Source organism: Ictalurus furcatus, chromosome 22 (genome assembly GCF_023375685.1).
Source record: "Ictalurus furcatus strain D&B chromosome 22, Billie_1.0, whole genome shotgun sequence".
Taxonomy (NCBI): Eukaryota; Metazoa; Chordata; class Actinopteri; order Siluriformes; family Ictaluridae; genus Ictalurus; species Ictalurus furcatus.
The window spans coordinates 3,162,491-3,188,499 of record NC_071276.1 but is presented as its reverse complement, the minus strand read 5'-3'; the positions used below and the strand labels follow the sequence as shown (position 1 = coordinate 3,188,499).

General features: G+C 42.4%; 1 protein-coding gene across 1 annotated transcript in view; it reads left to right on the top strand.

Moving 5' to 3' along the window:
* unc5db (unc-5 netrin receptor Db) overlaps nt 1-26,009 on the top strand; it is a 147,138-nt gene that overhangs the window by 101,455 nt on the left and 19,674 nt on the right. The window contains 6 exon segments of the mRNA XM_053610798.1: nt 311-478; nt 4,446-4,610; nt 5,297-5,329; nt 8,612-8,797; nt 14,714-14,983; nt 17,740-17,824. Of these exon segments, the coding sequence (XP_053466773.1) occupies nt 311-478; nt 4,446-4,610; nt 5,297-5,329; nt 8,612-8,797; nt 14,714-14,983; nt 17,740-17,824 (907 nt within the window).

Here is a 26,009-nt window from a genome sequence, read left to right as displayed (position 1 = left end):
TGTCTGTCTGTCCATATTTTGTGTATTTTATGTCTACTTACCTGTCTGTCTCTCTGTTTATCAAGCTGTCTGTCTCTTGTGTCTGTCTCTGTGTAGTTAGAACCTGTAGTGTTTATTGCTATACAGTGTACACTTAAGGTGCAACAGCGCTGCTGGTTGTCGTTGGTAACGGCATGTACTGTGTCTTATTCTGCTTTATCCCTCATGAGCAGCTGATTCTCTCTCTCTCTCTCCCTCTCTCTCTCTCTGTCTGTCTCTCTCTTGCTCTCTGTCTCTCTCTCTCTCTCTCACTGTCTCTCTCTCTTTGTAGTGAACGGAGGCTGGTCTCTGTGGACGGAGTGGTCTCAGTGCAGCGTGGATTGTGGGAGAGGAGTACAGAAGCGCTCTCGGACCTGCACTAACCCGGCTCCGCTGAACGGAGGAGCCTTCTGCGAGGGCATGTCTGTACAGAAGAGCACCTGTAATGCACTCTGTCCCGGTCAGTGCTCCTCTACACCATTACCTACACACTCCTCTAAACCTTAACTCTCACCATACGTCACTCATTTATTCCGCACAGTCATGCTTCAAACTCGAGGCTGTGAGATCACACCGGGTGTTTTTCACGAAATGTCGGAAAAGCTGAGAAAAGGAAAGGTTTCGCTTAAACAGAGTTAACAGCTACGTGTAGAAGGAAGAGAAGAAGTGACGTGTCACCGAACACACACGCGGTGATGAGGAAACACAGAGTGTCAGCTCACGGTGGCATCTCTGTGCCTTTATACCAGCATTTCCACCTCTAATTCTGGAGGACGAATGTGACGTTTTGGAAAGCTCTACCTAGCAGCTATAAACAATCATTCCTTCAGCACCTTGGTGAAAAGAAATACAGAGAGGAGCCACAAAAGTTCTAGAACAAAGATTAACCTCAACCAAAGTGATGGAAAGGCCAAAGTGTGGAGAATGAAAGGATCTGCTCATGATCCAAAAACAATACAAGCTCATCTGTGAAGCATGGTGGAGGTAGTGTCATGGCTGCTTCTGGAACATTCTCACTAATCTTTACTGGTGACGGAACTCATGATGGTAGCAGCAGAACGAATTCAGAAGTTTACAGTAACAGTGTCTTCCAATTTACATCCAGATTAATTGTGAAGAACTTCATCATGCAGCAAGAAAATGATCAAATTCCGCTTTTGCACCGAAATTCCCCGGAACAATTAATCCCAGGAACTTTTTTCAAGGGACTATTTGGTTCCTCCAGACATTTGTTGTCTGCGTGTCCATCGCGGTCTAAATTTCCAGGAAGATTAGGAAATGAGTCCGGTGATGCACGACAAGCCCTTGGCGAGGATATGAAGCCTTGAAGTATGCTACAATCAAACTGATTATTGACACAAAGTAAGCTGATTTTAATGATGTAATAATGTCAAATGCTTTCTCAGCTCGTAAAAAGACGTAGCAGGATGTGATTGGACCACAAATCTTTGAACAGTAACAAAAGCGTTTGCTGCAATCAAACCGGTGGTCTAGTAGTCAGGATCGGGCGCGCTCCTCACCTCGGCCCGGGTTCGATTCCCTGTCACGGAGTTAAATTGATTTATTTATTTTTATCTTCGGATAAAGGTTCGTGTTTTAAAAACGGACAGTCTATTTTCTGAAATCTGATAACGACACTGCAACAACAACAAGCATGGAGGAGCTTCAAGCTGTGCTGCTGCTGATTGTGATGTATTGCTTTGCTAAAGAGGTAATTGAGAAAACGCTGGGAAAGAGACGAGCGGCGATAGCAAAGCGAAATGTAACGCTAGACTTAAAGTAAGCAAACGGATTTTATCAGTTATTGCTGAGACGACCGAGATGAACGCACTGAGACTCACGAGCTTCTCTCTGCACTGTTTTCCTGTGTGAACAACGCCTAGCTCGCTTAACCCACTCCATATTTTTAAGTGTACTTTTTCACCGCGGGACGCCGTTTCCAGTCCCCGTTGTGTTTCCTCAGCATAAATACTTAATAAGGCCTGAACCTTGTCGTCGGGCCGTCGGTCGTATTTTTTTTAAGAAACTCTATTGTGTTGATTCGAATCACAATAAACAACTGTCACTCTATGCACAGCAACAGGCTTCTAAAAAAAAATGGTGGTTGCAAAAAAAAAAAAAACGCTGTTTACACTCAACCAATCAGCATGTTCAGCGCCCAAGTCCCACCCCCGAAAGTTCCTGGACTTTGAAAATGTACTACCTCTTGAGTTGGGACTTTGCGAGGGCTGAATATTTTACCTGGAACTTAATTTAGACCGTGGTTCCTGCAGTGGAAACACAGCTAGTACCTCCAAAAGTCCCTAGTTCCTGTGGAAAGTTCCTGTGGTGGAAAAGTGGCCAAAAAAAAAAAACAACAACACATTGCCAGCTCAACAAAGGACTTTGTCAGGGGGGAAAAGTGAAAGGTTTTAAGACCCCCCCCCCCCCCCCCCCCGAAACAATCAACAACTGAAAGTACCTGCAGTAAAAGTCTGGAAAAGCATCACAAAGGAAAAAATGCACCAGTTTGGATCACCAGCTCGAGTCGGTTATTGCAAAGAAGGGATGTACAACCAAGTATTAAGTGATATTTACTGTTCCTATACTTTTGCTCACCTAAATATTGGATGGTCTGTCACCAAAGGTGCCATGTTTTAAGTTGTTTAGCACATCGAGATGTAAATATCAGGACATGAAAGCTGAAATTCTGATCTCATCTCATATTTTCATCTGAAACCCAAATGTCCAGTGTATAGCGAAATAGAATTGGCCTCGCTGCTCCGATACGTTCAGAGGGGACTGTATTTATCTACGGTTTGGCAGGAGATGAGTTAAACTTTTTAGACAGTGCGCGCCATCTGGGGATTGATTCCTACAGATATAAATAGAATTAGTGGTGAATTGACAGCTAGCACGCTATAATGACTCTGTCCTGCACTTAATCCTGGAGGACTGAGGAAGGAAGCGGTGCCGTCTAGCAGACTGTCTGCACCTGCTCAGGCTCTGTCCCCGTTTTCACGCAAACGAATTAGTTCGGGTCCCTTTGAGTTCCAGTGGACCCGGCCGTGACCCACTTCTCGGCGTTATTTTAATAATCACCTCGCTCTCCGAGCTGCGGCAAAGCAATAACCTGCTGATTTAATTGCCTCGGCTCCTTCTCTCTGGGAAAGCAGCTTAAAACTCATATTTATATACGAGCCGCTTCATCACGCCGCACTCATTTGAATTATTACCCGCTAAAAAAAAGTGACGGTAATTTTAAAGCATGCCAGAGTGCTTTATTTTATCGACGCCTTTCCAAATGAAGTCGTTTTAGCCTCAGACTCCTTTAAGTTAAGACGATTACGGCGATTATAGCTTGTTCTAGAAACGAAAGAGCCGCTGTTGTTTTTTTCCACTAAGAGTCACGTTCACAGCGAGTTCCGGTCACATTGTTCATTCTTCAAAACGGCTTTGTGCGTCAATGGCAGCAATTGGCTGATTTCGCTTCTGCAGAAAGCATCCATCGGTCATCTCTGCCTTCTGCACGAATCGCCCGCAACATCTGGATCACGATAAACATTGGTCTCGTTTGTGTTGGCTTTGAGTAAGCGCCTCATCGGCGGTTCCAAAGACTCGGAAGCCAGATCAATCTGAGTGTCACCGGCTCTTTATTCTCATTTCGCTTTGCTTTGTTGGCTACGTTTTGTGAACAAGAAAGGCGTATAAATCAGACACAGATTTTTTAGCACGGTTGAAGTTTCCAGCCCAGCTAAAATACAGCACTGGGGTCTGTCCCAAGACGGTGATTTGAGACAGCGAAGCAGCCCAGCACTGTTTAGAATTCATCAGACACATTAGCGAGACATGTTACGTCGAGCAAAGCAACATACAGCACCTGCTCTTAACACCTGAAACCTGCGTCGCATTAGCACTAACACACAAACATCATTTGCATTTAGATGAGCAGGGAAGGAGCCTCGCTCGGCCATGGAGAGCTTTAAGAACTTGCAATGTAATAACCACGAAATTGTTTCCTCTAGGGCGCTCTTACGCGTGATGCTTCTTGGCAGCGCTCGGGCTGTCAGCGTGACATGTGGCGCAGTCAGATTGGCTAATTTACACGCAACGCTCCCCCAATGAAATCATGCACGTGATGCACGGAGATTAAAACGTTCACAGGCTTCTTGTTTGGGAGATCTGGCCTGCTGGGAAAATTGAGGGCTTCCGTTAGTTCTCATCCATTTGTTGGTTGAGTCTCAAATAGACCAAGTGAGATAGGTTTGATGAAAGCAATTGGGAGCGAAATCAGCCTCGTGATTGGCCATTGTGAAACTGTACCCAGGCTTTACCCAAAATTAGCCCCGGCCCACTTTATGTTGAAGGCGGGGGGCGAACGTGATCTTCATGTGAAAGTAATGACGCACCCTCAGACCATAACTCAGTCTTAACCCGTGCCTCCTCAGTGGACGGAGGATGGGACGAGTGGAGCGAGTGGACGGCATGTAGCGCTCAGTGTGAGAGGCAGAGGTGGAGGGAGTGTACCGCGCCGGCTCCCCGCAACCACGGAAGAACCTGCGAGGGCAAAGGTCATGACGTGGAGAACTGCACCGGCGGCCTGTGCACTCAAGGTAAAGCCTATTTAGAGGTCGTCATCATCACCATCATTAGTGTATGTTTCATCGTTTAGCCATTATCTTCATTGCTTTGTTTTCCATCATCACCTTTTAGATTCAATTCTTTAAATCATATCTCATTAAATCAATGCTATTAAACCCTGAAATCATGCTCTCGTATAGACCGATAAACTCGATAGATGCAAACTGGTTTGATATTATGCGAAATTATTGTTGACCAATGGCACAACTGATAAACAAACCCAAAATGGCTGTCATATAATAAGTGTGAGAAATTTCAAGTCTATAAAACACCACCACGTCAACACCATATGAACAATTTCCACACCTTCTGACCAATCAGAATCCAGAATTCAACAGGGTAGTAGTTATAGAGTGAAATAAAGTCCAAAAAGCACATTTTTTTTACGAAATCGAGGCTAAACATAGTAGCGCATGTCTCGGCGAGGTTTGTTCTGTGGTCCTCCTTCTGTGGGCTGAAGCAAAGTGTCTCAGTGCCATCTGTCAGCGTATCCCGACTGTAATGATGCCATGCATCATTATCTCCAGCTGATGTTGGCACAGCCAGCATTTGGACTTGCACTGCATGATCTGAATCTCCGAGTGCCTTAGTTAAGTGATTCGGGGGTGCTCTCTAATTCTGTCTCTCTCTCTCGCTCTCTTTCTCTGTCTCTCTGCAGATGGGAAGATGCTGCATGATGTTAAGCCTCAGAGTGAGTCTCTTTTCTTCCATATTTCATGTATCTGATTCTTTTTTTCCCCCCCAAGAGTCAGTACCATACCTTTGGTGATATCTGCTTGGAAGAGAAGTGGTCCTGTTATAGCCTCAGTTGTTGGCTTGCTCATACCCCCGGTTGAGAGAACTGGTCGTATATCATATATATGGAATATGATCTTGAGTAATTCCCTCCCGTTGAAAAACCTGTCACTGAAATGAGTTTAAATATGACGGCGCAGGCTTAAGTTGCCCAACCGCACCCTATTACGGGGCTTTAATCAGCTTATCCTTCACTCTGAATCGTTGAACGCACCTGCCCCGATAGCAGCTCGGATACCTGCGAGGCGAGAGAGGTTTGTTTTCCTCGGACGTCATTCTTCCGAAAGGTACCACGCCGCGCAGGAGATCAGGATAATTGAGTATCGCCGCTAAGCATCTGCACTCGCATCTGTCAAAATTTGACGTTTGATTAATGTGGCGGAAGAAGAGAAGAGATTCTCCGGGCGTGTAAAAATACCCAGTTTTCAGGGCACACCCTCCCATCCATCCATCCATCCACCCATCCATCCATCCATCCTTCACATTTCGTTTATCAGAGGTCTGTCAGTCATCAGAAACGGCCATTTCCCACAATCCCCGTCGCAGTCACTCTGCCGTTTCAAGTTCAGGTGGATTTGCTGTGGTCAGATTAGGCAGGATGAGTGATGGGATATGGTGTGTGAGCACGAGCTATATTTAGATGAGCTAATGGGATGCAATTACTGCACATTAGCTCACTTAAGCAACCATAGCGTGTCTTCTTATGCGCCCCTGTGTTTTGCGTTCACTCAACCAATCACCACTTAGCACATTTTTAAATGAGTGTCAGCAACATGCTCCTTCTTCCGTCTCTAAATGCGGGTTGAAATCATTACTGCAGCAGGTCAAACTGAGTCCCGCACATAACACTCAGTATGAAGCCAAGGTTAATTATGTTCTGTCCAGATTAGTGGTGGGCTTTTGTTTTTTTTTTTTGTTTTTTTCGACACGAAACTCGAACATATTCTCGGCTCCGTGTCTATAAAAGACTGGTGTTTATAAATTTGAACCAAATAGGTGACGTTATTGGCCGTCCATCCCTTCTGTCACCTTCTCACCTGCCATCGTAGAAAGCCTAGAAAGTTCCATGTCTGTTAATACTGTTTAAACTGACACTCACTGAGATGACAATAAGATTCATCAGACAATAAAACATTTTAGGATGTGCTGTTATATGCACATAATCAATGACAGGGTGTTGTGATGAAGTTACTGCTACCACGCCAAAAGTTCATAAAGATCATGTTCCTATAACAGCACATTTATTCCTCTCATACAACAGCAACTTGCTAACAACTTTTTAATGAATGATATGTCCTATTTTCAGTCCATTTATAGTTACACTTATGTACCATATCTCCGTGCAGTTCTTGACCGGTTTCCCACTGAAGCTAAGCAGGGTTGAGCTTGGGCAGTACCTGGATGGGAGACCTCCTGGGGAAAACTAAAGTTGCTGATGGAAGTGGTGTTAGTGAGGCCAGCAGGGGGCGCTCACCCAGTGGTCTGTGTGGGGTCTAATGCCCCAGTATAGTGACGGGGACACTATACTGTAAAAACAGCACCGTCTTTCAAATGAGACGTTAAACCGAGGTCCTGACTCTCTGTGGTCGTTAAACCTCCCAGGACACTTAAAGTAAAAGACTAGGGATATAACCCCGGTGTCCTGGTGAAATTCCCCCATTGACCCTCCCTAATAATCCCCATCTCTGAACTGGCTACATCACTCTTCCTTGCCTCTCCACTAATAGCTGGTGTGTGGTGTGCATTCTGGAGCACTGTGGCTGCTGTCAGATCATCCAGGTGGATGCTACACACTAGTGGTGGTTGAGGAGATCCCCCCCCATACTATGTAAAGCTCTTTGAGTGTCTAGAAAAGTGCTATGTAAATGTAACTAACTTCTAGCAGCTATAAACATTCTCACCAGCATCTCTCTCTTCAAGTTCCAAGTAAATGCTGACACTGGAGACTCCTTCCATAAATGTTAACTAAACTTACAGAAAAGGTCACCATGAACGATCTGATGATACTATAAAAAGGATATTAGTGTTAATTCACCTTCTAAGCAGGCAGATTCAAGAACTCAACAGTGCTGTGGTACAATCGGAAATAAATATTACAATCATATGGTTGTAATAGCTAAAATTAAAAAAATAGCCGGGGACAGTGTGACATCCACTGCGAAGAAGTGAGCACACAATGAGGGTTAAAGTTCGCTTCCATTGAGTCAGCCTGACGAATGTGGCCACTTAACTCCAAAGCAACATTACCTCATTAGGAAACTTTAAGTACAGCAGGTTGAGCTTACAAGCAGTTATCCAGCGTCGCCCTCCCAGCACGACTGATGCCCTTTTTCGTCCTCGGCGAGCTGGCAGAGTCCTCGCGCCGCAGAGGTCAGCTGAACAGATGTAGCTTGGTGTGGGGTGCTGGCACACTGCAGCGTCTCTGATTAAAGTTGTGAGAGTCCTGGAATTTTGCACCTTCCCAGATCACAGTCATGTGCCAAGCGCATCGTCATACTCTGCTAAACGTATGCATATTGCACCTGTTCCCATTTGCACAGGTGTCCAAGGGATTTGCCAGACAAATCATGAGCGCTGGGCATGACAGCCATTTTTCAGTGGTCGTAATTGAACCCTGACCCCCATTAATGCTCTCACTTTTCCGTGCCAGCCATTTTTTTTTTTTTTTTTTTTTTTTTGCATGGGAGGGGGTGCGATTCATCTTGGAAAAGGAACTTCTTACGTGGAGCCAGCAGTTATCAATCCTTATTTACACCCTTTGTTTTAATCAATGCTAATTCGCAATCCTGGACTGTTATAGAGTCGCATGCCTTCTTAAAAACATTCCTATTTTAAAAGTAATTGGTAATGTGGAAATAAAATAAACCTGGCTAGAGTTTTATATCGTAAATGCAATTATAGATTAGCTAGGTGAGCGACCACTATGACATAACACTGCCTGGATTTGTGCGAACCAAGGTATTTCTTCGTTAAAGCATGTTATGCTTGCAAACTGTAATAGTTAGCTGACTAAATGAAATTATCTTTAAACTATATACAAAGCATACAGTGTAATGGAGAAATCTGGACTACTACTATCCATCTGTCTAGCTAGCTCAGACTCTCATGCTCTCATGCACTAAATATTTCCAATGCAGCTAACATATATCTCCACATCTCTGTGGTCTTGCTCTTGCAGGTATGGATGGCTCCAACGAGGTGGCGCTGTACTCGGGACTGGCAGCAGGTGCCATCGCCGTCACTGTCCTCATCATATCTGTTACGTTGTACCGCCGGAGCCAGAGCGAATACGGCGTGGATGTCATCGACTCGTCTGCCCTCGCTGGTGGATTCCAGTCCTTCAACTTCAAATCCACCAGACAAGGTGAGACAGGATAGGCTGAGTAATGGCTTAGATTGATCAACCCATTCATTTCTGTTCAGTGAGAATCTGATGGAGGAAAAATTTCTAGGCAGTGGAAGCAGATGTTCGCACTCTGCTGTGTGCACGTAATAGATTTATGAGATCATGCAGTGTTGCCCTTGGCCTGTTTGAACTAAAGGTCTGTGGAGTTGTTCTTCATGCAGAAACTGATGCAGAACAGAGGCTCAAAGTGTCTCAGTGTTGACCCATATGTCCTCACAGAGGTGCATGCTGTGCTGCACATCAGCTTCATTCTTTTTTATGAGCGAGTCTATCATTCCTGCCTCGCACCGCTCAGGCTGATCATGGTTACAGCGAGTCACTGTGAACATGCTGTGCTGATGGTCCGGAAAGGCATGTCTACCCCCTGTCTGCACACAACGCCCACCACCACCACTGTCTTCCCCACACAAACCATACAGAGGGAGGAAGGGATGTGGGCTCAGTTGGGTATCGTCCCGCAAACCCATCAGTCTTGTTTAACTAGCCCAGCTGTCCCAGCCCTCCTGCTCATCATTCTGAGCACTGTAAATGATTCTTACTCGGCTCCTATCATTCCCCTCAATGTCACTCTTGTCTATTACAGCAGTTTTTCCCACCACTGGACGACTGTAATTCCTGCCACTGTCATTCCCACCACTGGACCACTGACGTTCCTGTTTATTGGACGACTGTCTTTCCAGGCTATTGGGCCTGTGTCATTTCTCTATATTGAACCATTATTGTTTAAGCCTGTTGTATCACTGCCATTCAAGCACGCTAAACCACTGCCATTCCTGCCTACTGGGCTGTCCTTCCTGCACTGGACAAATCATTTAAACCTGTTGTATGACAGCAATTCCTGTCTATTTGTCAACTGTCATTCTTGACTATTGGTCTCCTCGTTTCCGTCTATGGGACAATTCCGTCGCTCATCACTGCCTGTGGGATTATGGTCATTCCCACTGATTGGACAACTATCATTGAAGCCTATTGGACTTCACTCCTCCCTGCCTATTGGATGACAGTCATCGAAGCCTGTTGGACGACAGTGACTCTTATCTATCGGACAACTGTCATTCAAGCCTATTAGATGGTTACCAATTAAACCAAGTGGATGACAGTCAAACCTGCCTATGGGAAGATTATTGTTTAAGCCTATTAGATGAGTATCGTTCCTGCCTATTTGATGACTATCAGTGGTCTAGTGCACAACAGCCATTCTGTCTAATCGGCAACTGTCGTGTCCTGCCTATGGGGCAACTATCATTCTAACCTACTTTCAGCCTATTGGATGATTGTGAAAGCTGCCTTTTGGAAAACTACAGTTTAAGTCTATTGTACAGCTACATTGAGTGACTATCATTTAAGTCTATAAGGCAACTGTCATTTGACATAAATGTCAGACGACTGTCATTCCTTATCATCATCCACACCATTTGAACATTCTTGTATCTCCTATCAGTGAGCGTAGCTCAGTAATTTGTGATGGTGTGATTATAAGTGTTGTAATATGCAATAATAAAACAGCACCTGCCAGAGCCATTCTCACTACTGGACCACAGACACACACTATCATTCTTTACTATATAGCAGGCTACTGTTATTTCTAATGGCATTGCACTGGCAGACATCCCATCATTGACCTTCCTGGACCACACCACAACTATGTGGTGCACATGTGGATGGGACTAAGTGTGCTCGGGTGTTAAAAGTCACATGCAGTCACACACTGTATGACTCTTTTCTGTTTTCTTGCTTGTTTAATTATGCACCAGTGTTTAGTCCTTCTTCAGATCTGTAAATTTATGTCAGTGTGTTAATTTGGTTAAAAAAATAAATAAATAAATTTCCATTTTTCAGACTGCATGAAGTCACTCATACAAACAATTAAGATGAGCACTGCACTAGCACTGCCACAATGCAAGCCCTTGACATTTCATTTCGGTTTAATAACTTTTTACACTTAAAAAAAAAAAAAATGTTTCACATTAAGCAGCTCAGGTGATAATCCTAAACATAATCTCCTCCTTCCTTCTCGATCTCTATCTTCCTCTCTCTCCCCTGTTCTCCATCAGATGAAGGGTTGAAACAATAAAGAACTCATAATAATGTAATGCCGTACTAGAAAGAGCACATTAATGTAAAGCTGTGATTTGAATTACAGCTGCAATCCTGTCAGAGCTGCTGTTCTAGAAACTTCCATCCAAGAATCAACACCACTTGACTAATCAGACTAATGATGTGGTATAGAACAAATGAACAACTGGATTCTGAAGTTTGCTTCATATCTATGTGGGTGTTCATTGTGCTGTTTTGAAAAGAAAAAAAAAAACCCATTTCCATCTCATATTACATTTCACACTTGCAAATTTGTATGAAAAATATGTTCGGAACAGGGATAAAGTTCATTCTCTTATGACCTGGTTTGTATGAAATTGAAAAATTCAACCGCGTCACCTTTTGATTTTCCAGTGCAGTGATTTATTGAGTCTTGTTTTGAATTCGAACCGTTTGATTCAATTATTTCTATTCTCCAGGGAGGGCGGAGTCTATCAGTATTTGGTGCACTGACTGATAGCCATGTCTTCTACCTGTCTGTCAATTTTGATAAGAATTGGACAGTGTTAAGGATTCAGAACCAGTTGAAGGTTCTATGAAATTACCGAAATGACCTGAAATACAAATGAGCTCAAAATGATATGTGTGTCGAACTAAACGGTTATAATGGAATGTTTGGGTGTTTTGATGTAAGGAATGCATGCCAAGAAGAATTTCTGTTTTAATACTCATAGTTCAAGAATTCAGTTGCTTACCCTAAGGCGGTTGTGGCTCAGGTGGTAGAGCGGGTTGTCCACTAATCATAGGGTTGGCGGTTCAATTCCCGGCCCACGTGACTCCACATACCGAAGTGTCCTTGGGCAAGACACTGAACCCCATGTTGCTCCCGGTGGCAAGTTAGTGCCTTGCATGGCAGCTCTGCTCCCGTGGGTGTGTGAATGAGAAACAGTGTAAAGCACTTTGGATAAAAGTGCTATATAAGTGCAGCCCATTTACCCTAACAAGCCCATTCACCAATTAAGTCGCCACTAGAAGGCGCACGCTATCAAACATCATCTCCTCTATAGCTGCTTGACCTTTTTTCTGGCGTTCCATGTCAAGTGTAGCGTGTCTCAGCACAGGGGCATCTCGGCTTCTTTTCACTCTTACAGCAGCAGCATGGACAACGAAAGCCCCAGAGAATATGAATATATTAATATGAATATATATATCTCATTCATTTTCTTTATGTCTTTATTCTTTCATTTATTTATTTGGACGCTTTTCTGTCATTAGTTTTCTCCATGCTTGTATTTATGCCACATGAACAGAAATTCTGTGTAGCCTCTGTTAATCATAGAGTCACCATCTTGGAGAATGATTCATCTGATCCATTATCACATGCACCAAAAGATTGAATGAGCGTGTCTACACATGACTGGAGCAGTGTTGGCTTGTGTGTAGAGCACGAGTTACACAAAGCATTTGGTGACTGAATTGTCAGTGACAGTGATCAGTTCGCCCTGGGGTAATTTATGGTTTTCCTAAAAATAAGGGCCATTAGCCTCACGCCTCTTGCTGTGTGGCAGCTGGGCTGAGGGTTACAGTCTGTGCGGCACGTGGCACAGGGTGAGCCGGGCACAGGGGCAAGCTGGCAGAGGTGGAGGAGGAACGGTGAAGTATGACCACCGCCTGCTGGAGCTCATGCTGGGATCATCCCAATTTAGTCACTCTTCTCAAAACAAGAAGGTCACCCAAAGTGAGCTCAAATGGATACTCCCTAGGAAGAGGAAGAAAACGAAAGGTAGGAGGGAAGGAGGGAGCATTAGGGCAAGGGAAGATGATAAAGATATCACACCACGGGAGATTTGAGTCATCGCTAACAGCGAGGAGAAAAACATTTCTAAGAAAGTAAAGCCCGAGCAATTAAAAACAACTTGTGAGTAGCAGTGACGTGTAAAGCATGCTAATGAAACACAGCGGTTCGGTTTGCGGAGGACAAAATGGTGGCTTTTGGGTTTGTTTTTTTTTTATATTAACTGTGGAGTGCAGGTCCAGAAGCTTTAGTTTATACATGTTGTTTGTTATTCATGTTTACATATAAAATGAAATGAATATTAAAGTAACCTTTTCACTTTAGCACCCACAGCAAGTGTTAAACCAAGGTATTTATAGCACAGTTAAAAAACAAACGGATAAAACCTGTAATCGCTGCTTTCTGATGCTACAGTTACACTCTGACTCCAGCCGTATTTCCGCAGTAGTTTCCGCAGTATATGTCATGACATCATGACGGTATAATGACGATATCATGATCACTGATGTCACGATACGTTGTTCCGCGATAACGCAGGTATCGCAAGTTGATTTAAAGCAGCTGATTAGATGTTAACGTTTGGTACCATTTCAAATCTTTATATTTATATATATATATATATATATATATATTTATATATCTTTATATATATTGTTAAATTGTTTATTTACAAAAAAAAAATCATTTAAAAAAAACCTCTTTTTTTTGGTGACAGTTTGTTAGCAAACCTAAATATCGTCATGCATATGATGTATCGTAGAAATGTCTTTATGTATCGTGATATGATATCTTTAACATAACACTCACCTATACAGTGCCGGTCTAGACCAATGTTCACTACGCAATAATAGCTATGGACACTTTTTTCCCCACAAAAAATACTGTTATATACTGTTTTCAACTGCTTTACATTCCTTTTATTATTTTTTTTCATTTGACACAATTTCAAATGAAATCTCTCTGTTTTGGTGTACTGTCTGTCTGTTGTTGCTGTACTGTCTGTCTATTGTTGCTGTACTGTCTGTCTGTTGTTGCTGTACTGTCTGTCTGTTGTTGCTGTACTATGGGTCTGTTGTTGCTGTACTGTGGGTCTGTTTTTGGAGTACTGTCTGTCTGTTGTTGCTGTACTGTCTGTTTGTTTTTGTGCACTGTCTGTCTGTTTTTGGTGTAGACTGTTTTTCCTGTACTGTCCGTCTGGCTGTTTTTGGAGTACTGTCTGTCTGTTTTTGGTGTACTGTCTGTTTTTCCTGTACTGTCCATCTGGCTGTTTTTGGAGTACTGTCTGTTTTTGTGTACTGTCTGTCTGTCTGTCTGGTTTTGGTGCACTGTCTGTCTGTTTTTGGTGTACTGTCTGTTTTTCCTGTACTGTCCGTCTGGCTGTTTTTGGAGTACTGTCTGTCTGTCTGTCTGTCTGTTTTTGGTGTACTGTCTGTCTGTTTTTGGTGTACTGTCTGTTTTTCCTGTACTGTCTGTCTGGCTGTTTTTGGAGTACTGTCTGTCTGTTTTTGGAGTACTGTCTGTCTGTCTGTCTGTTTTTGGTGTACTGTCTGTCTGGCTGTTTTTGGAGTACTGTCTGTCTGTCTGTCTGTTTTTGGAGTACTGTCTGTCTGTTTTTGGAGTACTGTCTGTCTGTTTTTGGAGTACTGTCTGTCTGTTTTTGTAAGAATCAGGAATGATTGCGAGACTGATGCACTCGCAGCCTGATGTCATCACAGCCTCGGGCTGATTTTCAATCGTTAAAAATATCCAGTTTTACTCCCTCTAATTTATCGACAGTCTGATTTCAGATCATAAATATTCAACATGTTTAATATATTTACGACTCAACATTTTGTAGTGTGCTGACTCCCGTATAAAAAAAAAAAAAGGATTCTGACTCGAGCCCGTCTGGACTGGACGAGCCGGGTCGATCTGATCCTCTGAGCCTTGGCTTTATGCACACTGTTGCAAAATGCACACTCACTCGTGCTAGTTCTTTCCATCGATATTGGTTATACTGATTATTGGAGAAGAGAGAGTCAATGCTGTCTTTCTTCTCTCAGGCAATCCTCTGCTTCTGAATTCGTCCGCCCAGCCTGAGCAGACCTACAGCTTCCGTGACCCTGTGGGGAAAGAGCTGTTCGACCCGCTGCCTGACGCCACAGCTAAAGTCCAGAGCTCCTTCACGGCTGAGTACCACTCCAAGACCTACCCCCAGGGCCTGGCGACACCAGTGCCCACCAACAACGGACCCTACAACTCCTACAAGACTCATCTGAGGAGCAGCGGCGTGTTCGGACACCAGGGAGGACGACTCGTCATGCCCAATGCAGGTAGAGCTGTGGAGATACACCACTCCACTGAGTCTCTATGAGCTTTCTTCAGTTCTCTTCAGAATGTGTTCTGCAGTACAGGTTCCTAGAGGCGCTGGGAAATATCTGAAATCTGATATGATAGCACATCGTCACGGCTTTAATCACAAATTCTACATTTACAAAGAGGACATCATTAAGTGGCAGCTCAGGGTTCCGTTTGTTAAGAGAAACGTTTTATTTATTTGTTTATTTGCTTATTCATTTATTTGCATACGTGTTTGTCTGTTTATTTACTTATTTGCTTACTCTTTTATTTATTTGTTTGCTTGTTTATTTATTTGCTTACTCATGGGTTGGCTTATAAATTTGCACGTTTGCTTGTTTATTTATTTATTTGCTTATTTTTGGGTTGCTTATTTATTTATTTGTTTACTGGGTTTTTTTTAGTTGTCTGCTTATTTATATGCTTGTGTGTTTGCTTATCTGTTTATTTGCCCATTTGTTGGCTTATTTGTTATTTGCTTATTTGTTTATCGATGATTATTTTTTATTTGCTTATTTGTTGTTTATTTATTTCATTTTTTGCATTTATTTATTTGCTTGCTTGATTATTTTTTTATTTTCTTGTTTGTTTTTTTTATTTACATATTGGCTTACTTGTTTATTTATTTGTTTGCGTATTTGTGCGTTTGCTTATAAAGTTGCATTTTTTTTTTTAATTATTTGCTAATTTTCTGGTGCTTATTTATTTGTTTGCTTATAAATTTGCGTATTTGTTGGTTTATTGTTTGCTCATTTATTTGTTTGCTTCTTTTTGTTGTTGTTGTTGTTGTTGTTGTTGTTACTTGTGTAGTTCTGCTCGTACAGTTTTGTAAACAGACATGCAGACATTCGTTCGGAGCCGAATTGTACCGTGACACTCCTAGGAGCCGGCTGAGGTCAGTATCATTTGTAGAAACAGAACGTTCGGATGATCTTTAAAGAAACGCTAAAGCTGCAGCGTTAACATTACTTTCTCATAGCTGTCTTCGTTTAATAATGAGTCTGAGGGAGAACAGCTTCATTCTAGCTTTGAATGTTATAATTGCCTGAGTTTATGTTTTTATGCTTTTAGTCAGTACACAGACGTAAATCCCATAAACCCCCCCCCCCCCCCAACCCTAACCCAGCACTCCTGACCCTTTTCTCATGATAAAGAGCATCATTAGCACAAATCCGCTGCAGAAACGCGTGATGAGACGTGTTCGAATTAGCCGTGATGCGCCGTGAGACAATCGCAATTTTCATTGGCTAATGAGCGAAAAGGTCAACAGTCCACCAGGCCTGCTTTCTCTTCTAAAGTGTACTTCAGTCCTCTTTAGAGTCACAATGAAATCACCAGTGTGTGTGTGTGTATGTGTTTGTGTGTGTGCGTTTGAATGACTGTCATGAAGCAGTTTGAAAACACTCCAGTTGTTAAACTCTACAAGGATATTTGCGAAAGCACGACTACATACAGACTTTTGGATAATGAAAAAGAAATAGCTGTAATGACGCAGGGTTCAAAGATTTTTTTTTTTTTTTTTTTTAAAGTGAACGTGTAAAAAGACACATTGAGAAAATTAACTAACACTTGTATTGGTCTTTTAGAGCACTTCTCCTTCTCTCTCTCTACGCTCTCTCTTATCTATTCAAGGAGATGACAGAACGCCCCTAACGGCACAGAGACATGACCTTGAAAGCACTCAAGCCTGCTCGATCCTCCATTTTATGTTCCTGTGGCTCAGAAGTGACTGCATTTTATTCTTTATATCTTAACCCGAGCACTCACCATCCAACACGCAATTAAAGCTGCACGTCTAACTCTAATCATTCACGTTTTCTACCACAGCGCAGTATTTACAGGAACTAACCTGCTGCATGGACCTTCCACGACATTAAAAGTAACTATACAGGGATTTGTAATTTGACTTGTCCAATCTGTGGCTGTCTGACAAAATGGCGTAAGATGCACTGAACGCTCATAAGTCGTAAGAAAACGTGCGGACAATAACCCCGGCCTCCAAATCCTAACATAGACCTTTGAGTCGTGCGAATTTTTATGAATTGGCACGTCTGAGATATTTATAATGGGGGAAAAAATAACCCTGCAAACACTGAGGAGTAGGGGTCCGCAGTTCAGCATCAGATAATACACTCCGAGTGCAGCTCAAGAATACTCTTTCCATGTTAATAAATCCTGAGTAAATCCTCTTGTTATTCTGAATAACCACATCATTTTCCTCGTCGGATCTTAGCGCGGTCTGTGTGAACCCAAGAGCAGAAAAATAAACCTTGCATTCATTATATATTCTTCGAGATAACTAAGAAATCACCAAAGATCTTGTATTCCCACTTGAGATGCTGTCTATTCCAGCTATTTAAAAAAAATATATATATTTAAAAAATCAGAACTATGTGACATAAATACTCAGACACAGAGTCAATTATATTTCCAAAACGGCCAATGAGAATTCTTTTAACACGTACACGTGAAATGATAAAGCAGGCATTGCATGTGCGTGTAACCGAGCCTGTAATTCGAGAGCATGACTACGTTTTTTTTTTTTTTTTTTTTGATATACGAGCAATTACACTGCGATGCGTTTATTCAGAGTTATTATTATCCAGAAGCTTGACGTCGGAAAGAAACGCGTTTTCATTCCCGTGTGATTCATTACATCAGCTCGCTTCAGAGGCGAGCGCGTTTCTGACGCGTGAGCTGACGGCAGATGTCTGGCATGTTGTCTGTGCAGGAGTCAGTCTGCTGGTGTCTCATGCGGCCATCGCCGAGGACACGTCCTGGGAAATGTACATGCTCATCGATCAAGGAGAGTCCAGGTGAAACAAAACTATCCCTCCATCGTTCTGTACAATTCTTTTCTTTTCTTTTTTTCCCTTTTCTCTTTCATTTTCTTTCCTTATTTAACGACACGCCGATACGTCTTAATGTTTCTCATATGATGAACACTATATCGCATTTGTTTCTGTGTAGTATTGCTCTGTATGTGTTCGGGTTCAGTTCGAGGTAATGCAGTCCTTTAGTAAAGGACGTTTCATTAGGGAAACATTAGGGAGCAGGCAGACGTTAGGTGCAACCAAAAGGACACTCCAAAATCCATTAAACACAATTCTACTAGAAACCAGGACGAAGAAAAAAAACAAGGAAGAGAAGAACAACAGGTTAGACTTAACAATTTTGAATTGCGAGATAAACTCACAAGAGGGATGAGGTGGGGTGGGATGTTGTAGGGTGGGGAGAGCTTAATCAGTCCACAGAGAAAATTCCGATGATGCCACCGGCGTCCGTGTCCAGGAGTCCGAGAGCAAAATTATCTCTTGCTCGAACAACACTTTGAAAAGCTCCAGTGGCTTCACGTGTCTCCAAGGAAACACATACGTGTCTTCACCCTCCTTGGTCGATAGAGGCGAAAAGGTTGGGAAATGGCCGCCTTTGAACATTCGAACGGAGACATCGATGCAAATGCTGGACGCAAACGTCGCACAATGCAGCACAGCTATACGACACGGAGCGACGGCAAATACTCTTCTCGCCTAGTTAGCGATCCACGAAAGGGCTCTGACAGTCGATATTAGCATGAAATTGGACACTTTGGAAGCTGATCTTTTCGAGCTGGATCGACTGTAGCGCTAAAGTGCTGCTGCATCGTTCTCTTTAGGTAGCGCTGAAGTGAGGGCAAATTCGCACTGCACCGCTATCAGTAGGTAGGAGACACGTGGAAATAGACCAACATGCCAACAAGTAGATCAAAGTCGTTTAAACTAGAAAGAAAAAAAGCCAACTGAGAATGCCAAATTAGAAGAAAAAAAAAAGTTTCATTACATTTTAATTGCAGAGATTAATATGTGTAGAGTGGAGAAGAATAAGTCACCTGACCAACCAGTGAAGACCAGCAGGCAGAGTGGAAAGGAAGTGGTGTAACCAGTCAATAGAAGGAAATAATGCTCACATAAAGCATGCGTGAAACAAATAGGGTCAGAAGTGGCCCAGAGTATGGAAAACGAAAGTGGTCAGAACAAGTTTGTCGGGATTACGCAAATTCCTGTCATGAAATTTGCCCCCCTTTTACATGAGTGATTTTTTCTTCTTCTTCTTCATCTTCTAGAAAATTCCACGTGGTTTTAACACATCAGTGTGAGACTTGATTAACACATGTCTAGCTTTTACCGTAATCGTGTGACTAAAAATGAGACTTTGATTATACATTGATTTAAATGTATGTGACTTATTTTTTTTCCTTTAGGGTGTTTGACTGAAGGTCATACGAGGTCACATGACCTTTTTCTGGCAGACAAGTAACCAATGAGATACAAATTATTCCAAAACACACAAAATCCCTGGGAGCTAAATGTGGGACTGGATAATGTGATGATGCGATATTGAGAATGCAATAAATTCAAAATTGGGAGTAGCTTTGTAATCATTAGAGCAACAAGTAGCTGATTGGATGTCAAAATATATATTGTGTCAGATGTTTTGCGTTAAATTTAACTGAAATAAAACTATAGTTCCTTGTACTTTTGCATGATAGTGTACAGCGAAGAATGCCTCCAGGCACCAGGGTAGGATGTTTTCGGCATCTCACTGACACGGAATTGACACTGACTCTGACTCTGACACTTTTCGGCGTATCCCGACACTGTTTTGGATCGGTGGATGAGTTTTCGGCAATAACCGTATACCTGAATGTGCATAGCAACTGTGTTTTCTATTGGTTCGCATTTTCAAGGTTTGCGGTGAAATTAACCGCCACCTGAATTAAATTCCTGTCCTGTGTCCTCGCCCATTGAAATAAAATGTAATACTGAAACAGACAGTGATGTCATGTGAAGGACAAAAGAACACCAGACAGCAGGATCGTTACAGTTCAGGCCGCATTATAGGGAAAATCCTACATCCGGATCCTGTGAGATCGTCCCCAGTCTTCCTGACCTTGTGTCTTCAATCTCCCTTTCTTCTTCCTCGGGTTCTCTTCATTCTCGCGATCACAAATGCACGACAGATGGTGCGAGCGTGCGCCTCTCCAAGCCGCAGTCTCTCGGCGTGAGCCTTGCGAGAAGATCGTTTTCCCCCTCCGCCCTCGCAAGTCGAGTCACAAGTGCCTTCTGGAGGCGCGTGTGTTTTTGCATGTTCCCTCCTTTAATTGGCTTAAATGACTTTAGCGCAAGGATCAAAACACAGCGCAGCCGCCTCCTGCCACCGAAGCTCGTCACACGGGAAAGGATATTTAAAACGGGTCTCGAATTAGAAGCCTGTCCTCCCGAAATGCTTTAAAGTCAGATGAAGTTAAACGGCACAGGGGTTTAAGTCGAGTTAAATTTTCATTTCCTTTAATCCGTATACGCATGCAGAGTCCGGTGAAATGTTGAGGAGGATTACGGAGCAAGACATGAAACAGCACAGCGTTAATAACGTGTTTGTGAGTGGGGTGGTGTATAAATCTACTGTATTATAGTGTTCAAATCAGCAGGCAGCGATCTAGGCGTAACTTATTGACGAATTTTTACTTGTAACTTATTTTGACATAGCTTTGGAAGTTAAATCGACTCTGAATGCGGACGAGCATCCTGTCAATGATGATTAACACCAACACGGACCATAGTGTCATGGTTAAAACTTCACCCTGTCACTCACGTCCTCCATAACCCTGTATAACCCTGATTTATTTATTTATATTTTCATTTGAACAATACATCCAAACATATAAAGTTTAATAAAGTCGGGGGGGATAATCGTATCGCTTCACCAATCCTTTCTCCGTTTCTGCCATGGAAAGCGTAATTCATAGTACATGAAGTTCCTTTATTCCCGCATTAAGCAGAGTAACGACCCCGTGACGGCCTCGTCTCATCTCCGCTGAAGGAGAACCAGCCTGCCTGTCATTGCTCACTCTTGTATGCAGCCTTAAAAGGGAACAAGGGGCCGACGTGAAGCAATTACGGTGAGCGGATGCAAAACGGGAGTGTTCCGAGTCATTGTGCACACGGACGTAGACCGAGCTTTCTATTAGCCGAGAGAGACGGCGCATTGCAGAAAAGTCAGGAATGGAGAAGGTATGACCTTATAAGCCATTTAGACCTCTGCAACGGCATAAAGATGTGAAATAAAGAGGTGTCTCTTTTGCTTGATCAATGCAAACATCACCTCTGGTGATACGGGTATACATGTACATCATTTTAAGGTGCAATTAAACATAAACAAAGAATGGCGTTCATTCATGGTTGCCTTTGTTAATTCTTACGCTGCATTCAAATATTGATATTAGCAACGAGTTCCACTTTACATTAGTCACTTTTTTACTTGCTGTTACGCCACGGCCAGCAGAGGGCACTGGCTCGGCTCCTGACGAGTCACGTGACATTGTTTTGTTCGCTCGCTTCCGGATTGAACATTTCGTATTAAGTGACTTTAATTTGCCCCAGGTGTCCATGCTTTGAGTTAATCATGTCCTTTATTTAAATGCCTGGGTGACTGAGCACGGGGCTCAGTATTATATGGTGTCTTTAGTTGATCCTGGTTAGTATTGTTTGGATCAGTAGTCTCGTTTGTTTTCTATGCCTCGAATGTTCTCGTTTCCGGTGAAGACCGCGTTTACTTGAATCGTGAGTTTTGTGTCTAATAAAGACTGTGACCTGCACCTGCATCCGCCTCCAGTCTACGTTTTGTAACACTTGCAGTTCCAACTGGAACATTTGTGCCAGCTGTTACGTAATAGCTAAATATTTCCATTAACTGTTGTACTGTGGGACCAAGTACAAACCTAGTAGTTTTCACAATAATTAAACTGCGTTTGAATACGAAACTAATCATAACGGATAAACGCGTACCTACATATCTGTGTGACATCCTGGGAAAAGACTATAGAAACTACAGACTTTACTGAACGAATATATATATGGTGATCTTAATCACAGGTTCTAGCATTTTTAAAACGTGGCTAACCTCTATATTATTTCCAGTACTGGCTATTGTGATTCAAATAACCACTCTTTACAACCGTGGTGAGCAGAAAAGCATTTCAGAATGTGCAATACGTCAAAACCTTGAGGCGGATGGGCTTCAGCAGCAGAAGACCACTCACGCAAGATCCACTCAGCCCTAAAACAGGAATCTGCAGCTACAGTGGGCACCAAAACTCGATGGTTATAGATCGGGAAAAGACCAGGCGATGTTTTTCAACTCTCAATCTTCAACTATTCATTTTGGATGGAGAAACGAATAGAAATAATTTCTGTTAAGTTCATATATTAGGTTCATTTTGTACGTTCACTGCAGATGTTTATTTTTTTATGATTTTTTTTTTTTTATAGTAGATTCTGATAGCATGTCTAGCGAACTATCCGGATCTTTCTGGAATGTACCAAACCCAACAGTGAAGTGACTCTGACTGAAATGTGATTAGGGGGCTACTGGTGTCAACAATAAACAACAGTTCTCTGATTTGGGAAAGACGTTGTTTTGGAAGAGTGTTCGCTTGCTTGCTCGGGCACGTTAGATCGAAAGCTTTCCAGAAAGTTCCACAGGGCGTCTTGGTTGAAACCCATTATGAACTCGAGTGATGTTGCTGAGGTGTTGTACGGGTTCAGGTGTTGGGAATTGCCAAATTGGTCTTTGTGATTCTGTTTAAATTAGTGCAGGCTAATATTTTTTTGTAATAAGATTTTACGAAAAGGGCACAATAATAACTGCTCAGTAGTGAACTCAGACTTACTGTAAGCATGGTGCTGGAGGATTGGGATTTGCCCAATCGTTTCCTGTCCCTGATCTGTCACTTTTTGTGATTCTGTTCTCACCTGTAGTGAGAGCGAGCATCTCTCTCTCTCTCTCTCTCTCTCTCTCTCTCTCTCTCTCTCTCGCTCTCTCTCTCTTTCTTTTCTCCTCCTCTGAAGCCGTCATCCATGAAGCTGTCACTCAAACCCTTCTTTGGCCAGGAGGGAGCAGTGGAGAATTGAATTTTCCTCTCCCACAGTCAGTTAGTGCACATCGAATGCACCTTCTCTCTGTAGCATAATAGGAATCCATTAAAATCCACCAAACACAATCGATCACAGCTGCCACCAGAAAGGTGACTTCCCTCCAAGATATTTTAAGCCCATCAGAAATAAGATTATACTCCATCGCCAAGCTTTTATTCCATGTCATCATTTTATTTCATCGGTTTGCCTGTTTGTTTGTTTGTTTGTTTGTTTGTTTTTCCTCGAGGGCTCCTCCGTATTACGTGTCATTACAAGGATTTTACAAAACCCGCGAGTCAAGTCATCAGCCGTTGCAATATTAAACATATGTATCAGAATGTGAGAGGTTGTTTGCCGTATTAAAACCCACACCTCCACTCTATCAGATATCCATTAAATCCGAGACCCCGTCAGGAGCAGCGTGGCCACTAATGGCTCCCTTTCATTCCTCGTTAAGTCTCACAGGGATGAATCATCCGTCACTTTGAATAATGCACCTCATTACGGACCTGGCTAGCTCCAGCAACAGCCCCTTGACAGTAATGTGGAATAGAATCGCGTCGAGGAAAGATGATGAGGCGCTTTAGATGCTTTGTCGTCCTGTCTCACAGGTGCGTACGACAATCTAGATTTTGGCTCGTGTTACAGATGCAGGAGGTTTCGTTCAGATATTAAACACTAATTATGACTGTGTGGTTTAAAAAAAGCTTGTTAAACGGTTCAGGAATTCAAGATGGCCTCATCGTTGGTGTTTCACTGAGGAAGAATTTATGACTCAGGTCTCGGGTTACTGTCACTAATCTTTTGGACGGTGAGTTGTTTTCCAATAATGGGTACATTTTCTTATCAATTAAGGCCGTTTATTTTTGAAAGTTTGGATTATTTAGAGTGATCTGATTGGTCAGAAGGTATTGATTAATTGCATTTATCTTAAAGAGAGTTGAGAGTATAATTCAAAGTACAGGTTTATATTAATGCACTCGTTCTAACACGTTATCGTTTCTACAGGAACAGCTCATGCTCATCGAGTGTATTCAGCGTTTTTGGAAGGAGTCTCCAGTGTCAGAGTTTTGAAATAGTCAGCAAGTTTTCCTGTCATGTAATTTTTGTCTCATTAACAAATGAGACCGAGAAATGAGCGAACGACTGTTTGGTTCACGCTATCGACCATAGATCACGATTTCAAATCCCGACGATGCCACATGTATCCGTGGCCAAAACTGGAGCAAAATTGGCTGTTCTGTCTGAGTGGGAGGGGCATATTCTCTCTCTCACTCGCTCTCTCTCTCTCTCTCTCTCCTGCCAAATACAGTGATACTAGCCAATTGTGGGCACCTGTAACCTCATATATGCAGAAGACAGTAGATTGTGCTTTCCTCTGAGTGTGTTACACTGCCCTGTGCTGCAGTTCATAAAGACGCTGTTGGCTGGCTTCACGTGAGTGAAGTAAGCATGTGTTCACCAACCTTCACCCTTCCCAGTAGGTCCCTGTCATATAACTGGGGAGAATTGGTTGGTAAATAGCAGAAAGTAGGAGAAGGATCAATTGTAGGGGTGTCTGAAGCTGTAAATAAAGTTATTATTCATACATCTCTCCAAGTGCATTGACAAGTTCGCCTTGGCCTCTCTGGTCCTTAACCCGATGACAGTCGCATTGAACGAGGACATGTGAAGTGCCATCGTGTCTCAGGAGCTCTCAATGATTGCATAAAGGTTTAAAAAAAAAAAAAATTTTAAATAAAAATAAATAAAAAAACCACCTGAAATAATGAACGGTTTCTTCCGGAAGCCATCATGCATGAAGTATGAAATTGTTAATATGAGTGAGTGGGCACAGATGAATAGGCTGATTGACAGTTATGGTCCTTGTTCCCTCATTGAATTTCATTTCAGCAATAAGTTCTGAAAAGCCTTTTATGCTTGAGATACAACCTAGAGAACTCAGAAAGTTAGTGCTACTAAGATATTATATAAATTCAGATATTTAATGGATGTTTGCCTTGCCAAATAGTTTCTTGTTAACAGAGGTCATAGAGGATATTAATTTTTTTTAAAAATTGGGGGGGAAAAAATCCAATGTTAATTACTTGGCATACTTTTTCTTTCGAACATTTTCAAAGTGTCCATTTGAAAACTTGCTTCATGCACCCTTTAATTAACTGTAATTGTAATATAAACAAGACAAAATCCGTTTTTCTTTAAATAAAAAAAAAAAAAATGAGAAAGATCTGCAGTTGACTAAGACTACTACGAGATCTCCTCACATTCCCTTTGTTCCGAACTTTTATGACGGACGTGAGCCTTCGTTAACTTCGTCGTTCCTTAATGGGCTTTGTGTCATGTTTCATGCACCGTCACAAGGAAAAGATGGAAAGTGATGATAATAGGCTGGAAATTATACACAGAGTCTTATGAATATGCAGCAGCCAGTAAATGACTTGCTCCCAGGTGCCCTTCGAGAATCAGCAGCTTTTTAGTTTTTTTTTTTCTTTTCCCTTTCTGCAGAATTATGGGCCTCTCGGCAAAAACATGCTTCCTTTAATGATTTCCAAGACTGCTAACTTGGCAGTTGGGGTAATTGTTTGTGCAGGAACATGCGGTGTGTTCGCACAAGAACAGTCCTTGTGGTGCGCGTTTGATTTGTTTTACGTTACCTGATTGTTAAATCCAGCCAGATGGGCGGATGTGAAATCGTAAAAATCGTCTGCAAAACTCGAATGTTAATGCTCCGTTTAACCCTCTGGTTAGGCACACTGTATAGCAAAGGATGCCGCAATGACCTGGATTTATATTTATGTTTTATAACAGTCATTTTCCCCCAATATACAGGGATTAATAGAAATAGATGATGAAAATCCCTTCTCGTGCTTGATGAACCTCCTGATAGACATAGAGCAGATGGGACAGCCATAAACACTAGTGATTTGTTTCAGATTTATAAACATGGGGCATTTTTAGAACTTTTATTTCACTTTATAATGATCTGAATATAATGATGATCTCTGCGGAATATTTTAGCAATGCTGAACCTTGGCTTTACGGATTTTTT